The sequence below is a fragment of the Mustelus asterias genome, chromosome 8 (genome assembly GCF_964213995.1).
Source record: "Mustelus asterias chromosome 8, sMusAst1.hap1.1, whole genome shotgun sequence".
In the NCBI taxonomy this organism is placed as follows: domain Eukaryota; kingdom Metazoa; phylum Chordata; class Chondrichthyes; order Carcharhiniformes; family Triakidae; genus Mustelus; species Mustelus asterias.
Genome location: NC_135808.1, coordinates 99,002,304 through 99,018,457, shown reverse-complemented (window position 1 = coordinate 99,018,457; position 16,154 = coordinate 99,002,304). Strand labels below are relative to the sequence as shown.

At 43.2% G+C, this 16,154-nt stretch overlaps 2 protein-coding genes across 5 annotated transcripts in view; one reads left to right on the top strand and one right to left on the bottom strand.

Moving 5' to 3' along the window:
- The window catches only part of LOC144497379 (nardilysin-like), an 85,657-nt gene extending 83,262 nt beyond the window's left edge, over positions 1-2,395 (top strand). The window contains exon 31 of the mRNA XM_078218559.1: positions 1,611-2,395. Within this exon, the coding sequence (XP_078074685.1) occupies positions 1,611-1,808 (198 nt within the window). The 3' untranslated portion in view covers positions 1,809-2,395. The remainder of the gene's footprint in view (positions 1-1,610) is intronic.
- A 2,838-nt stretch (positions 2,396-5,233) lies between these two features.
- Positions 5,234-16,154, bottom strand: part of osbpl9 (oxysterol binding protein-like 9) — a 212,380-nt gene continuing 201,459 nt past the window's right edge. For 3 of the 4 annotated variants that reach the window (XM_078218561.1, XM_078218564.1, XM_078218562.1), the window contains one exon: positions 5,282-6,221. In XM_078218561.1, the coding sequence (XP_078074687.1) occupies positions 6,147-6,221 (75 nt within the window). In that variant the 3' untranslated portion in view covers positions 5,282-6,146. Of the gene's footprint in view, positions 6,222-16,154 lie in introns of all 4 variants that reach the window. The other variant, XM_078218560.1, reaches the window with a different exon arrangement.

Sequence of the window (16,154 nt, the reverse complement as noted above, 5' to 3'; positions counted from 1 at the left end):
TTTCCTGAAATGCCAAATAGTGAAGTTCAAATATTTTTATTGTTCTTAGTACATTTTTTAAAAATCCACTTTTGTACATTTCCTCAAAAGCATTAGTAATTAAACCATGGAATTAAAAGAATCCTAGCTTTAATGCATGGAAAGATATGCTCCTGTGCTATCCGGACTATAGGAAGTCTCTCAACACCAGGTTAAAGTCCAACAGGTTTATTTGGTAGCACAAGCCTTTGGAGTGTCACTCCTCCTTCAGATGAGGGCGTCTTTCAGCATCTGTTGCGATCCTCCTCATCTGAGCAGATCCTGTGTATACGGAGGGCTTGTCCGTAGGGGATGGCTTCTTTAATGTGCTTAGGGTGGAAGCTGGAGAAGTGGAGAATCATGAAGTTATCCTGCCACAACCTCTGCAAGACGCACTGGATCATCAACACGGATGCCATCATCTCACATGAGAACACCATCCACCAGGTACACGGTACATACTCTTGTGACTCGGTCAACGTTGTCTACCTGATACGCTGCGGGAAAGGATGTCCCAAGGCATGGTACATGGGCGAGACCATGCAGACACTACGACAATGGATGAATGAACACCGCTCAACAAATGTAAATTGAGTCTGTGTCTATGTATGCCCTGTTTGTGAACACAACTCTTCACTCACCTGAAGGAGCGATACTCCGAAAGCTTGTGCTACCAAATAAACCTGTTGGATTTTAACCTGGTGTTGAGACTTCTTACTGTGCTTACCCCAGTCCAACGCCAGCATCTCCACATCATGGCTATCCAGACTATTCCAGTCACAACTGTAAATCAATGTTGGAAAGATTTGACAGAAATTCACATACCCTTGTCTTGTAAAATATAGTGATCAAAAAAGCCATGCAGTATGAGAAATCTGGACCTGTAAAGGGGTATGTATATTGCTGGCTAGCCCAACATTTATTGTCCACTTCCTAATTGCCTTTGAGGTGGTAGTGTGCAGCTGACTTCAATCGCTGCAGTCATGTGTTGCAGGAATGCCCAGAATGCTATTAGGAAGTTCCAGGATTTTGAGCCAGCTAAAGTGAAAGAACAGCGATATGATTCGAAGTCAGGTTGGTGTGTGACTTGGAGGGGAACATGCAGGTGGTGGTGTTCCCCTGCATCTGCTGCCCTTGCATGTTGTTTAAAGTAGGGGCCACTGATTTTATTTTTAGTTAATTAATTACAATTGTCACATTTGTTTTGCAAATGAACTGCATAGTCGTGTTCTAACATGAACAAAGATTGAAAATCCTCAACACAGTGCTTTCCAAATTTCATTTCAGGCGCGTCTCTCAAATATATGCTTCATTTTAATTTGATTTCTCTATTTTCATAAAAGGTTTCTATACTGTAAATTTAACTGTACTGATTACAATTAATGAACATGACTACTAATATTAGCTTTTAAGTTCTGTTTTAGCAGTTAGCTTGGGTAGGCAGAATCTCTTCATATGCAGCTTTCCTGAATTCAGAAAATGTGAATAAGTGCTGTTAGATGCCAGCAACAGACTAAAGTTTTGTTTTGATACTTAAGTAACCTTCGAGGAGATCCTATTGTACTAATTCCTGTTGCTTTGATATTTTCCAGGTGATTGGACAAGGGCAACAAGAACCAGATCCAACTGCTGAAGATGCTACATGTGAATCAAAGTTCACGCGCGGAGAAGCATGTCAGTTTATTTTTGTACCGGTGTCCCTTCAGATGGAACATGCGACCCCTATTAATGATATAACTGCTTTCACTTCAAAACTCAGACTTTACCCCTTTCATAAGATTTTGAAATGATGTGTGTCAATTGGAAAAGGTCACAGGGCGAATATACAATGTTTGAGCATATACAGTTTACATGTAAAATTAAATCTTGATTCTTGGTATTTTGCTTTGAAAAAAGGTATTCAACCATAAATTGGTGGAATTTCAGATGTAAGTGTGTCAATATAACTAGCTAATTTAAGAGTGTGTTTTGAAGTCTGTGCACTTCACTGATCACCTAATGATGCAATCGCATCAGAATTTGAGGCAAAAATGCAGTAAATATTTGGATAATATCGTGCATTTTGCTTTGTCATTACCTTGCTTATTGGGGAAAAAAAGTCACTTGGAACTTTGGCAAAGCATTCTTTTGAAGGAGGATGATGTATTTTAAAAGTGCTCAGTGTTTGGCAGGCCTGCTAGCTATTAACTAGTAGATTTGGTTGTGAGGAATATTGAACTTATTCCAGATGTTTGCCTATTTTGTTCACCATTTCTGAATAGGAAGCGATCATTGATTTATTCAGCTGTGATTAATTCTCCAACTAGCTGGTGGTGTGTTCAAATACTAAACTGATGTAGTTGCAAAAGAAAATCCATTAAACAGAACTTTGAGTGAATTGTTTTAATGCTTTATAATTTTGGTGAGGGATTGAGTGACTGGTTCTCTAACCAGAATAAATATGTCCCAGACAGTAAGACAATTGATGTGATTTATTTAAATTAATAATTGCTCTGTCTTCTCAGTCAGTCTAAAACTAGATCCTGGCAAGAATCAAACATTTTGGTGGGAGGAGGTAAAGGAAAAGACATCAACACTTAACAGCTGATAATTCATATCCAGACTTGGGTACACTTAGAATTCAAAATCTTTGATCTAAATAACAGTGTTAGGGCTTTTGTGCTGCTGGAAGTTCAGGATATCAAACTGAATTATTTTATTTATGGATAAGGGAAGTGCATTTAAAGTTTTTGTCCTATTCTATAGATAAGTTTTGGAGCAAAGTCAAAGATTGTATAACTTAAGTTGGGGCTATGCACTCACTGACACTCATTTGCATCATTTTAAAATCAAAACTCTAATTGTTGCAAAATTGTTTTGCTTATCCGATAAGTGAAAGTCTGCATTCTTTCACTAGAATTCCACAGCTGTAAATGAGAGCCATTGCTGTACTTGGGAAGTAATCTACATCAATATCCTTGGTATTTTTATTTTCCCTCTTTCTATTTCGAGGTATTTGTGGGAAGTTAATTTGAGCAGAAATCTGCATTTTATCTAACAGCCACTACAGAGGCATAGTCAGTGATACTGAGAGTGGCAGATGATCAAACTAAAACTAGGCTTCTCTGCTGCAGCGGTTAATTTTAGTGTAGGTAATAAGTATAATGGCCCGCAAGCATCTAGTTTTGATCCTGTGTACTGAACTACCTGATGCGCAGCTAGGACAGCAGCCTGGACTAGTGAGGACTTGAAGGCACTTGGCAAAGGAGAAAAATTGAACTTGGTTCATTTGCTCATGGTCATTTTCCAAGAACAGAACTAGGAAAGTGCTTGCAATTGTAACCTGTCATGTAGTCTACCACCACTCAATCTAGGCTTGTGGCTGGGAATAAAAAGGTAATTAATAGTTTGATGCTCATTGAACTGCTTGTTAGAGGTTAAAAAAGTAACCATTTGTGAAGTGTGTGCAATGTCATTGCACACATTAGTTTAAACGCTGTCCAACCACTCTAGCAAGACACCATCCCCCACCTCTCCCCAACCCGGAACATTAGTTCTCGTCCTGTCCAAGTGCAACCTGTCCAGTTTGTACAGGTCCCAATACCGAGGGATCTGAAACCTTCCCCATCACATCATTGTAGCCATATATTCATCCTATGCTGTCTCGTGGCACTGGTAGTAATCCTGAGATCACTACCTTTTGAGATCCTACTTTTAAACTTGCTTGCTGGTTCCCTATTTTTTTCAACGTATGTAATTTGCACCAAAATGTGTACGATGAGGGAACAGACTGTTCATTCTCCCACTACAGAATGTCCTGCAACCACTCAGACATCTTTGACTCTAGCACCAGGGAGGTAACATATAGCCACAGAAATGTCTATCTATTCCCCTCACAGTTGAATTCCCTATGACTATTGCATTTCTACTCCTCCCCTATGCAGCAGAGTCAATAATGTTGGAGATAATTCTCCTCAACGGTATCCAAAATGATATCTGGTTCACAGGGGAATAGCTACAGGAGGTTCCTGCACTGCCTGCCTCGCCGTCTTGCTCTGCCTGGTGGTCACCTATTCCCTTCCTGCTTGTGGTATGAACACCTCTCTATACATGCCATTCACAATACTCTCCACTTCGTGGCTGCTCCAGTGTCCCCAGATGCCACACCAACTCCGAAACATGGGCTTCCAGGGGCTGCAGCTGGAGACACTTCCTGCATGTATGCTCTTCCTGGGAACTGGAAACTTTCTTGGTCTCCCACCTAGAATAAGAGCAGACCATGGCTTGGAGCTGTCGTGCCATGTTAAGTTAAACCCCTTTAAATTAATCTTTTTAATATCAACTCGAACCTTTCTTCTCCACTCTTATTATAGAATATATTTATTATAAACAATGAATCACAATGATATCTTAACTATAACCAATAGTACCACCTACCCAACTGTACTCTGCACTTTCTTACACCATACACTTTTAACCACCTGGTTCTGCTCTTAGATTCACTTTTTCTTTACTCCTTTATCCTCCGAAGCTTTGTTATTGCTAATTCCCTTTTCAGAAGGTGGTGATGATCTGCCTTCTTAAATGTCTATGGTGAATGTTCTCCCTAAATGTGGTTAGGGATTGCCAAGATTTTGATTTAGTGATACGTCCAAGTCAGGACTGGTGGGCTCAGAGGGGAACATGGAGATGATGGTGGACCTGTGCACCTGCTGTCTTTGTCCTCCCTGGTGGTGGACATTGTGGTTTGGGAGATGCTGTTAAAATGATTATATAAATAAACATGCAGTGATGAATAGATGACCTTTACAGCAACTTGACCAGAAGGCCTGCCCAAAGCTTTGCCTCTCCCGTCTCAAGGTACAGGATATAACAAAGCAAATTTTAATTGTAAAAGGTAGTCAGTGATTGCATAGGTAGACCAAGACTGGGAGCTAATATACAAAAATATAGAATTAAGGGAAAACAGAAAAAGGACACTAATATCCACCGGGGAAGTAGAAAGGAGGGATCTAAAAGTATTGCTGAATATAGCTATAAAATAGGAGATGAAAAATACCAAACAGGAAAATCATATGGGCAGTGTCCAGTCAAATGTTTCAAGTCTTTGACAATCTCTTGTCGACTTATTAACAACAATATATCTGACTTTACAGAATTAATGACTATTCCTTTGAATGTATTCAAGATCAGAATTATGCCCTTTCATATGATTAATGCATGTCCACAAGCACATCACATTACAGTAAAGTACTCAGCAAATTCATTATGACAACTGAAAAATGTACTTATGAAGGTTTATTTTGTTGCTACAAGAAACAAGAAGAATGAAAACTAGCTGCAATTACATGTTACATCTTCCAGTTAGGTATCATTCTTGGAATAAAGTTCTATACAGACTTCAATCAAATGTAACACTCTGAAATTAATAAGGCCTCAAAGTGTTAAATTATAAAGCAAAATCATTGGCTTCATTTTCATTTTACATCTATATATAAACATTTATGCATCAGTACACTAATAAACACTGTCCATATTAATGAAATTCTCTCTATATATATATATATGTACACATATCTATGAAAAGAGATTCAAGCAGTAATGAAACATTTTAGTAAAGCCCTACATTTGTGCATGAAGGACTTAACACAATGTATGAAAGTGTTACCATTTTTTACATCTAAAATGGCAATACAGAGTGCACTTAGTTGTACAGGTATCCAAGATTTTTTTCCTTAGGTTGATTGCTTGAGATTGTTTTCAATGTATACACAAATTTTGGCAGATGAACTTGTATTTCTAACTTGGAGATCTGCAACTAACATTACAATTTCTGATGTGGAGCAGGAGCAAAACATTCCCAACAGCCATTCTACAGCACTAAAAGAAGGAATCTTTTCACAACTCTTGCAAGATGTTAATCGTTCCACCACACCTTTTTAAAGTCCAATTTCCCTGAGAAAGGAACCACTTAAAATATTACCAGATGAAACCTGGACAATGCATTTCTTCATTGAATGCATTTATGTAACCACAAAGCTACTATATAGTTTTATTAAATCTTGATACAAAATTTTCTGTCGGATGAAAGGGAGTCACTTTCAGTTGAAGGCTTTAAATGGTGTTCTGTTCAGCCATTTTTACATATCTTAATATCTATTGCCACCTAACCTCTTTAGCAGTGGATCATCGTATATCCAGCATTCTCCATCTTCATGAAACACCTAGAGAGATCAAAAATTTTCCAATTTCATTTCAAGTCCCTTAAAGCTTATCAATTAAATTTTGACATTACAATATAATACAAATAATAGCTATGGTTCTATTGTTTCGTAGATTTGAAGACATACCCCAATAATTGTTGAATGGCAAAAGGCATTGACCAATGTAGCACAAAGCCATACAAGCAGAAGATCCTATGTTAGATCCTTGGTCTGTGCTGGGTTAGTGCCAGAGTAGCAGCCAGGGATCCACAACTTGCTTGAGAATTCTTTGAATGTTGGTGGGTGGTGGAGAAAGAAAAAGGAATTTCTGCTTCTAGTCACTAGTTGACTCTTGTGGGGAAGACAGAGGGGTGTCTAATTGGACAATGACAAAATCCTGCTTGGTCCGTGATATCCTCCCTCATTTAGTAGGCTATCAAAACTCACTATCAGGACTGACAAAAACTAATCACCACTTGCTTAGTGATACCACAGGTGAGGACATAGATGATGTATTAGCAGTAGAGAACCAGTGTATAAAAGGGTGTGGAGGCCTGTGTAGCCACCAGGTTGTCAGGGATATGGCAGGCCAGTGCCCTGGCACTGCCAGGTTAACACTGCTAAGCGACGGGATCATTGGGGAATCCCATTATTGGCTTCCCATTAATGAGGGGGGGGGGGGGGGGGGGTGGTAGTGACCTGAACATTGTGTTGATGGATTGGGGGGGGGGGGGGGGGAGGCGGCCCCTCTGTAGTTGAGGATTGGGTGTCATCTCCATATCTGCTGGGGTCTTGATGTCTCCGGGGGTGGGGAGGATGTCTTTAACTTCAATTTGAGAGATCGGACTCCCTTTAAAAATGGTGCTGATCCCTGTGGGGAGGTTTTGCCAACATCTTTAGGCCCCACCCCTCAAGAATGACAGCACAAATTAACCCCCTCCCTGATTTTTTTTTGAGAAAAAAAGTTTCAGAAGATCAGGGGAGAAACACATCCGTTTTCAGTCAGAAACTGATACGTGGCCTTTTTTTGGAAGATTCCACCCATTATTTGCCTTCAATAATATTGGATTATGTGTGACTTTAATCTGCATAAAGGATTGGGAGAGTCAAATTATTATGTGGAGATGCAGGCGTTGGACTGGGGTGGGCATAGTAGAAAGTCTCAAAACACCAGGTTAAAGTCCAACAGGTTTATTTGGTAGCACAAGCCACAAGCTTTCGGAGTGCCACTCCTTCATCAGGTGGGTGGGAGCTCTGTTCACAAACAGTGCATATAAAGACACAAACTCAATTTACAAAATAATGGTTGGGATGAGAGTCTTTACAGGTAATCAAGTCTTAAAGGTACAGACAATGTGAGTGGAGAGAGGGTTAAGCACAGGTTAAAGAGAGATGTGTATTGTCTCCAGCCAGGACAGTTAGTGAGATTTTGCAAGCTCAGGCAAGTCGTGGGGGTTACAGATAGCGTGACATGAATCCAAGATCCCGGTTCAGGCTGTCCTCGTGTGCGGAACTTGGCTATCAGTCTCTGCTCAGTGACTCTGCGCTGTGTGTCGTGAAGGCTGCCTTGGAGAACGCTTACCCGAAGATCAGAGGGTATGAATGCCCATGACTGCTGAAGTGTTCCCCAACAGGAAGAGAACACTCCTGCCTGGTGATTGTCAAGCGGTGTTCATTCATCCATTGTCGTAGCGTCTGCATGGTCTCCCCAATGTACCATGCCTCGGGACATCTTTTCCTGCAGCGTATTAGTTAGACAGCGTTGGCCGAGTTGCAAGAGTATGTACCATGTACCTGGTGGATGGTGTTCTCATGTGAGATGATGGCATCTGTGTCGATGATCCGGCACGTCTTGCAGAGGTTGCTGTGGCAGGGTTGTGTGGTGTCGTGGCCACTGTTCTCCTGAAGGCTGGGTAGTTTGCTGCGGACAATGGTCTGTTTGAGGTCGTGTGATTGTTTGAAGGCAAGAAGTCGGGGGTGTGGGGATGGCCTTGGCGAGATGTTCGTCTTCGTCGATGATATGTTGAAGGCTCCGGAGAAGATGTCATAGCTTCTCCGCTCTGGGGAAGTACTGGACGACGAGGGGTACTCTGTCCGCCGTGACCCCATGTTGTCTTCTGAGGAGACAAACCATCCAGGTACACGGTACATACTCTTGCAACTCGGCCAACGTTGTCTAACTGATACGCTGCAGGGAAAGATGTCCCGAGGCATGGTACATTGGGGAGACTATGCAGACGCTACGACAACGGATGAATGAACATCGCTCGACAATCACCAGGCAGGAGTGTTCTCTTCCTGTTGGTGAACACTTCAGCAGTCACGGGCATTCAGCCTCTGATCTTCGGGTAAGCATTCTTCAAGGCGGCCTTCACGACACGCAGAATCGCGGAACAGAAACTGATAGCCAAGTTCCACACACACGAAAGCGGCCTCAACTGGGATCTTGGGTTCATGTCACACTAACTGTAACCCCCACGACTTGCCTGGGCTTGCAAAATCTCACTAACTATCCTGTCTGGAGACAATACACATCTCTTTAACCTGTGCTTAACCCTCTACTCACATTGTCTGTACCTTTAAGACTTAATTACCTGTAAAGACTCGCATTCCAACCATTATTTTGTAAATTGAGTTTGTGTCTTTAAATGCCGTTTGTGAACAGAACTCCCACTCACCTGATGAAGGAGCAGCGCTCCGAAAGCTTGTGGCTTGTGCTACCAAATAAACCTGTTGGACTTTAGCCTGGTGTTGTGAGACTTCTTACAGAGTCAAATTAGTCAGAGTACAATAGAGGAGGAATTTCTGGAGCAATATGTTGAGGAACAACAAGGGAGCAGGCCACCTTGATCAGGGTGTTGTGCAATGAGAAAGAATTAGTTGGCAGTCTTGTTGCGAGAGAACCATAATATGGTAGAATTCTTTGTCGAGGTGGATAGTAATGTAGTTGATTCTGAGACCAGCGTTCTGAATTTCAATATAAGATAACTATGGTGGTACGAGACATGAATTGGCCATGATGGACTGGGAAACATTATTGAAAGGATAAATAGTGGACAGGCAATGGCAGGCATTTAAAGAATGAATAGGTGAACTCCAGAAGTTGTTTCTTCGTCATCCCAGAGTACTTAAGAAAGTGGCCCTGGAAATAGGGCCACTTTCTTAAGTACTCCATTGGTGGTTGTTTTCCAAAATTCTTTGGACTCTGGAATAGTTCCTACAGATTGGAGGTTAGCTAATGTAGAGAGAAAACAGGGAGCTATAGACCAGAGAGCTTAATGTCAGTACTGGAGAAGTTGCTAGAATCTATCAAGGATTTCATAACTCGGCATTTGGAAGGCAGTGGTATCATCAGACAAAATCAGCATGGATTTACAAAAGGGAAACCATGTTTGATGAATCTATTGGAACTCTTTGAAGACGTAACTAGTAGAGACCGAGAACCAGTGGATGTGGTTTATTTAGATTTTCGACAAGGTCTCAAATAACAGACTACTATGTAAAGTTAAAGCACATGGGATTGCAGGTAATGTCTTGAGATGGATAGAAAGCTGGTTAACAGATAGGAAGCAAAGAGTTGGCATAAAAGGGTCTTTTTCTGATTGGCAGTCAGCGACTAGTGGGGTTCCGCATGGATCTGTGCTTGGACCTCAACGGTTCACATTATATTTTAATAATTTGGAAGAGGGAACTGAATGTATTTTCTCCAAATTTGCAGTTGATACAAGGTTGGCGGGGGGGGGGGGGGGGGGGGGGGTAGACTGTGAAGAGGATGCAGAGATGCTTCAGCATGATTTGGATAGGCTGAGTGTGTGGGCATCTTGCACAGTGAGTTGCAGTGTAATGTGGATAAATCTGAGGTTATCCACTTTGGTAGCAATAATAGGAAGACAGATTATTACTTGAATGGGTGTAAATTGAGAGTGTTGGATGCTCAGCGAGACCTTGATGTCCTCGTGCATCAGTCACTGAAAGTAAGCGTGCAGGTACAGCAAGCAGTAAAGAAGACAAATGGTATGTTGGCCTTCATAGCGAGAGGTGAGGGATAGGGATGTTTGCTGCAATTGTATAGGGCATTGGTGAGGCCACATCTGGAGTAGTATGTGCAGTTTTGGTGTCCTTATCTGAGGAAGCATGTCCTTGCTATAGAGAGAGAGTACAGCGAAGGTTTGGGATGGCAGGTCTGTCATATGAGGAGAGACTGAGTCGGTTAGGATTATATTCACTGGAGTTCAGAAGAGTGAGAAGGGATCTCATAGAAACTTATAAAATTCTAACAGGATTAGATAGAGAGATTCAGAATGTTCCCAATGGCGAGGGAGTCCAGAAGTAGGGGTCATAGTTTGAGGGTAAGGGGTAAACCTTTTAGAATCGAGGTGAGGAGAAATTTCTTCATCCAGGAGGGTGGTGAATGTGTGGAATTCACTACCACAGAAAGCAGTTGAGGCCAAAACGTTATGTGATTTCAAGAAGAAATTAGATATAGCTCTTAGAGTCATAGAGGTTTACAGCATGGAAACAGACCCTATGGCCCAACTTGTCCATGCCGCCCTTTTTTTTTAAAACCCCTAAGCTAATCCTAATTGCCTGCATTTGGCCCATATCCCTCTATACCCATCGTACCCATGTAACTATTGTTCCCAGGAGCAGGCTGAGGGTAAGAGAGTGGGTTTTCTGACTGTAATTAATTATTTATTTTTTCAGTTAATTTTGGGTTTAAAATTGGAGGTTTTTTTCAAAACCGGAAGTCGGGCCAGGAGAGGCCAGGGGAAGTTTTTGGAGGGTTTAAAAGTGCACCAAAGTATACAGCGGGCAGCATCGTAGCGGGCAGCAGAGTGAGTGGGAAGTTGAGTGAACTGTCAGGGCTTTGGCTCACAGGGCTTGGACGAGCAGGGGTGAGTTTTTGTTTCCTTACACTCTTATTAACTTTTCACTGTCTTACTTGACATAAAGTGTCCAGTATGAGTGTGAAACCAGTGTGCTGTTCCCAGTGTAGGATGTGGGAGGTCCTGGAGTCATCTGGCCTCCCGGACATCCACATCTGTGAGGGGTGTGTCGAGCTGCGGTTCCTGAGGGACCGTGTTAGGGAGCTGGAACTGCAGCTCGAGGATCTTAGGCTGATGAGGGAGAATGAGAAGGTGATAGACAAGAGCTATCATCAGGTGGTCACACCAGGGCCACGGGAGGAGGCCAAGTGGGTGACGGCCAGGAAGGGTAAGGCTAGGGTGGTTGAGAGCACCCCGGTGGATTTGCCCCTGCACAACAAGTACTCCTGCTTGAGTACTGCTGGGGGGGACAGCCCGCCTGGGGGAAGTAGCAGTGGCCGTGTCTCCGCAGTGGAGTCCAGCCCTGTAACTCAGAGGGCTAAGGAAAAGAGGAGGAAGGCGGTATTAATCGGGGACTCGATGGTGAAGGGGACAGACAGGCGTTTCTGCGGAGGTAGGCGGGATTCTCGCATGGTGGTCTGCCTCCCTGGGGCCGGGATCCAGGATGTCGCTAGTCGCGTCCCGGAAATCCTGAGGTGGGAGGGAGAGGAGCCTGAGGTAGCGGTACATATTGGTACCGCTGATGTGGGTAGGAAGGGAGAAGGGGTCATGAAAAAGGAGTACAGGGAATTAGGGAGACAGCTGAGAAAGAGGAAAGCAAAGGTAGTAATCTCAGGATTACTGCCTGTGCCACGGGAAGGTGAGGGCAGGAATGGAGTGAGGTGGAGGATGAATGTGTGGCTGAGGGACTGGTGCAGGGGGCAGGGATTCAGGTTCCTGGACCATTGGGACCTCTTTAGGGGCAGGGGTGATCTGTATACAAAAAATGGGTGGAACTTGAATCACACGGGGACCAATATCCTGGCCGGTAGGTTGGCTAAGGCTACTGGGGAGAATTTAAACTAGATAGGTTGGGGGGAGGGGAGCTAGAAGAGTTGACCAGGATCAAGGAACTAATGGATGGGGGGGGAGGATGCAGGGGTAAGGGGAATTACAAAATTAATGGTAGAGGAGAGGGTGCAAGTGAATGAAGGCGGTAATTTAGATAAGGGAGTAGAGGGAGAGGGTGTTCGCGACTCATCAAAGCGGGTCCAGATAAAAGCTGGAATAAGGACACTTTGCCTGAATGCACGAAGCATTCGGAACAAGGTAAATGAGTTGATGGTGCAAATCAGCACAAGTGGGTACGATCTAGTGGCCATTACAGAAACGTGGCTGAAAGGTGACCAGGACTGGGAGATGAATATCCAGGGGTATCAGGCGTTTAGGAAGAATAGACAGGAAGGAAAAGGTGGTGGGGTCGCGCTATTAATAAGAGATAATATCAGGGTAGTACTGAGGGATGACATAGGCTCTGAGGAACAAAACGTGGAATCGTTATGGGTAGAGATGAGGAATAGTAGAGGGAGAAAGACGCGAGTAGGTGTGGTATATAGGCCCCCAAATAATAATGTTGAGGTAGGGAGGGCTATAAACAAGCAGATAAGGGATGCGTGTAAAAACGGAACGGCAATAATCATGGGGGACTTCAACATGCACATTGGCAGACTCAAGTCGGTAAGGGTGGAATGGAGGAAGAGTTCTTAGAATGCTGTCGGGATAGTTTCCTTGAACAGCATGTTACGGAACCGACGAGCGAACGAGCTATTTTGGATCTGGTATTGTGTAACGAGGTAGGTAGAATTAAGGATCTTATTGTGAAGGACCCTCTTGGGTCTAGTGACCACAATATGGTCGAATTTCTGATTCAGATGGAAGAGGAGAAAGTTTGGTCCCAAACCAGTGTCCTCTGTTTGAACAGAGGGAAATATGATAGGATGAGGGATGAATTGGCTAAGGTAGACTGGGAGAGCAGGCTAGCAGGTAGGATAGCTGAGGAACAGTGGAGGATTTTTAAGGAGATCCTTTTCAGTTCTCAGCAAAAATATATTCCAGCAAAAAAAAGGATTGTAAGAAAAGGGAGAACCAGCCGTGGATAACGAAGGAAATAAAGGAGAGTATTAAAATAAAAACAGCTGCGTACAGAGTGGCCAAAAATAGTGGAGAAACAAGTGATTGGGAAAAATTTAAGAAACAACAAAGAGAGACTAAGAAAGCGATAAAGAAAGGAAGGATAGACTATGAAGCTAAGCTAGCAATTAATATAAAAAATGATAGTAAAAGTTTTTATAAATATATAAAAAGGAATAGAGTGGCTAGAGTGAATGTTGGACCCTCGGAGGACGAGAGGGGGGAGTTAATAGTGGGAAATGAGGATATGGCTGAGTCTTTAAATAAGTTTTTTGTGTCGGTCTTCACGGTGGAGGACACAAATAGTTTGCCAAATATTAACGATAGAGGGTTGGCAGCAGGAGAAATACTTAATACAATTAATGTTACCAGAGAGGCAGTGCTGGCTAGACTAATGGGACTGAAGGTGGACAAGTCCCCGGGTCCGGATGGAATGCATCCCAGGGTATTGAAAGAAATGTCAGAGGTAATAGTGGAAGCGTTAGTGATTATTTATCAAAACTCGTTGCATTCTGGGGTAGTGCCGGTTGATTGGAAAACGGCTAATGTTACGCCGCTGTTTAAAAAAGGAAGGAGACAAAAGGCGGGTAACTATAGGCCGGTCAGCTTAACGTCTGTAGTAGGGAAAATGCTGGAATCCATTATTAAAGAAGAGATAGCAGGGCATCTGGATAGAAATGGTTCGATCAATCAGACGCAGCATGGATTCATGAGGGGAAAGTCGTGCTTGACGAACATGTTGGATTTTTATGAAGATGTGACTAGGGCGGTTGATGGAGGAGAACCGGTGGATGCGGTGTTTTTGGATTTCCAAAAGGCGTTTGATAAGGTGCCCCATAAAAGGCTGCTGAAGAAGATTAGGGCACACGGAGTTGGGGGTAGTGTGTTAAAGTGGATTGGGGACTGGCTATCCGACAGGAAGCAAAGAGTCGGAATAAATGGGTGTTTTTCCGGTTGGAGGAAGGTAACTAGTGGCGTGCCGCAGGGATCGGTACTCGGGCCGCAACTGTTTACCATTTATATAGATGATCTGGAGGAGGGGACGGAGTGTAGGGTAACGAAGTTTGCAGACGACACAAAGATAAGTGGAAAAGTGAATCGTGTGGAGGACGGAGAAGATCTGCAGAGAGATTTGGACAGGCTGAGTGAGTGGGCGAGGATATGGCAAATGGAGTATAACGTTGAGAAATGCGAGGTTATACACTTTGGAGGAAATAATAACAAATGGGATTACTATCTCAATGGAAACAAATTAAAACATGCTACCGTGCAAAGGGACCTGGGGGTCCTTGTGCATGAGACGCAAAAGCCCAGTCTGCAGGTACAACAGGTGATCAAGAAGGCAAATGGGATGTTGGCCTATATTGCGAGGGGGATAGAATATAAAAGCAGGGATGTCTTGATGCACCTGTACAGGGCATTGGTGAGGCCGCAGCTGGAATACTGTGTGCAGTATTGGTCCCCTTATACGAGGAAGGATATATTGGCATTGGAGGGAGTGCAGAGAAGGTTCACCAGGTTGATACCGGAGATGAGGGGTTTGGATTATGAGGAGAGGCTGAGGAGATTGGGTTTGTACTCGGAGTTTAGAAGGATGAGGGGGGATCTTATGGAGACTTATAAGATAATGCGGGGGCTGGATAGGGTGGAGGCGGAGAGATTCTTTCCACTTAGTAAGGAAGTTAAAACTAGAGGACACAGCCTCAAAATAAAGGGGGGTTGGTTTAAGACAGAGTTGAGGAGGAACTTCTTCTCCCAGAGGGTGGTGAATCTCTGGAATTCTCTGCCCACTGAGGTGGTGGAGGCTACCTCGCTGAATATGTTTAAAGCGCGGATGGATGGATTCCTGATCGGTAAGGGAATTAAGGGTTATGGGGATCAGGCGGGTAAGTGGTACTGATCCACGTCAGATCAGCCATGATCTTATTGAATGGCGGGGCAGGCTCGAGGGGCTAGATGGCCTATTCCTGCTCCTATTTCTTATGTTCTTATGTTAACTAAATGCTTTTTAAAAGATAAAATTGTACCCACCTCCATTACTACCTCTGGCAGCTTGTTCCAGACACTCACCACCCTCGGTGTGAAAAAATTGCCCCTCTGGACACTTTTGTATCTCTCCCCTCTCACCTTAAACCTATGCCCTCTAGTTTTAGACTCCCCTACCTTTGGGAAAAGATATTGACTATCTACCTTGTCTATGCCCCTCATTATTTTATAGACCTCTATAAGGTCACCCCTGAGCCTCCTACGCTCCAGAGAAAAAAGTCCCAGTCTATTCAGCCTCTCCTTATAACTCAATCCATCAAGTCCCGGTAGCATCCTAGTAAATCTTTTCTGCACTCTTTCTAATTTAATAATATCCTTTCTATAATAGGGTGACCAGAATTGCACACAGTATTCCAAGTGTGGCCTTACCAATGTCTTGTACAACTTTAACAAGATGTCCCAACTCCTGTATTCAATATTTTTGGGGCTAAAGGAATCAAGGGATATGGGAGGAAGGGGGGGGAGGAAATCAGGATATTGAATTCGATGATCAGCCACGATCAGAATGAATGGCAGAGCAGGGCCGAATGGCCTCCTCCTGCTTTTAGTTTCTATGGCAGTTATTTTCTTCCAAGTGATAATTTTGCCTGGGATTACTGTCTGTAGAAATTTACTCACCATTGAGGTTAGGTTGATTGGTTTACCGGTTTCCCATTTTTGGAACAGCAGTGAAACATTTACAACTCACTGGTCCTCAAGCACCAACGCATATCGAAGAAGGATTGGAAGATTATGGTCAGAAACTCTGATTTTCCACCCTTACCTCCCTCAGCAACATAGGGTGCTTTCCATCTGGACAACACTTTTCTTTACTAAAGTTAAGGCGTTGCATTTCACCTGCATGTTTGTTTCATTCTACCAGCTTAGACCATTTATAAAATAATTAATAAATCATTACTAAATAATACTGAAG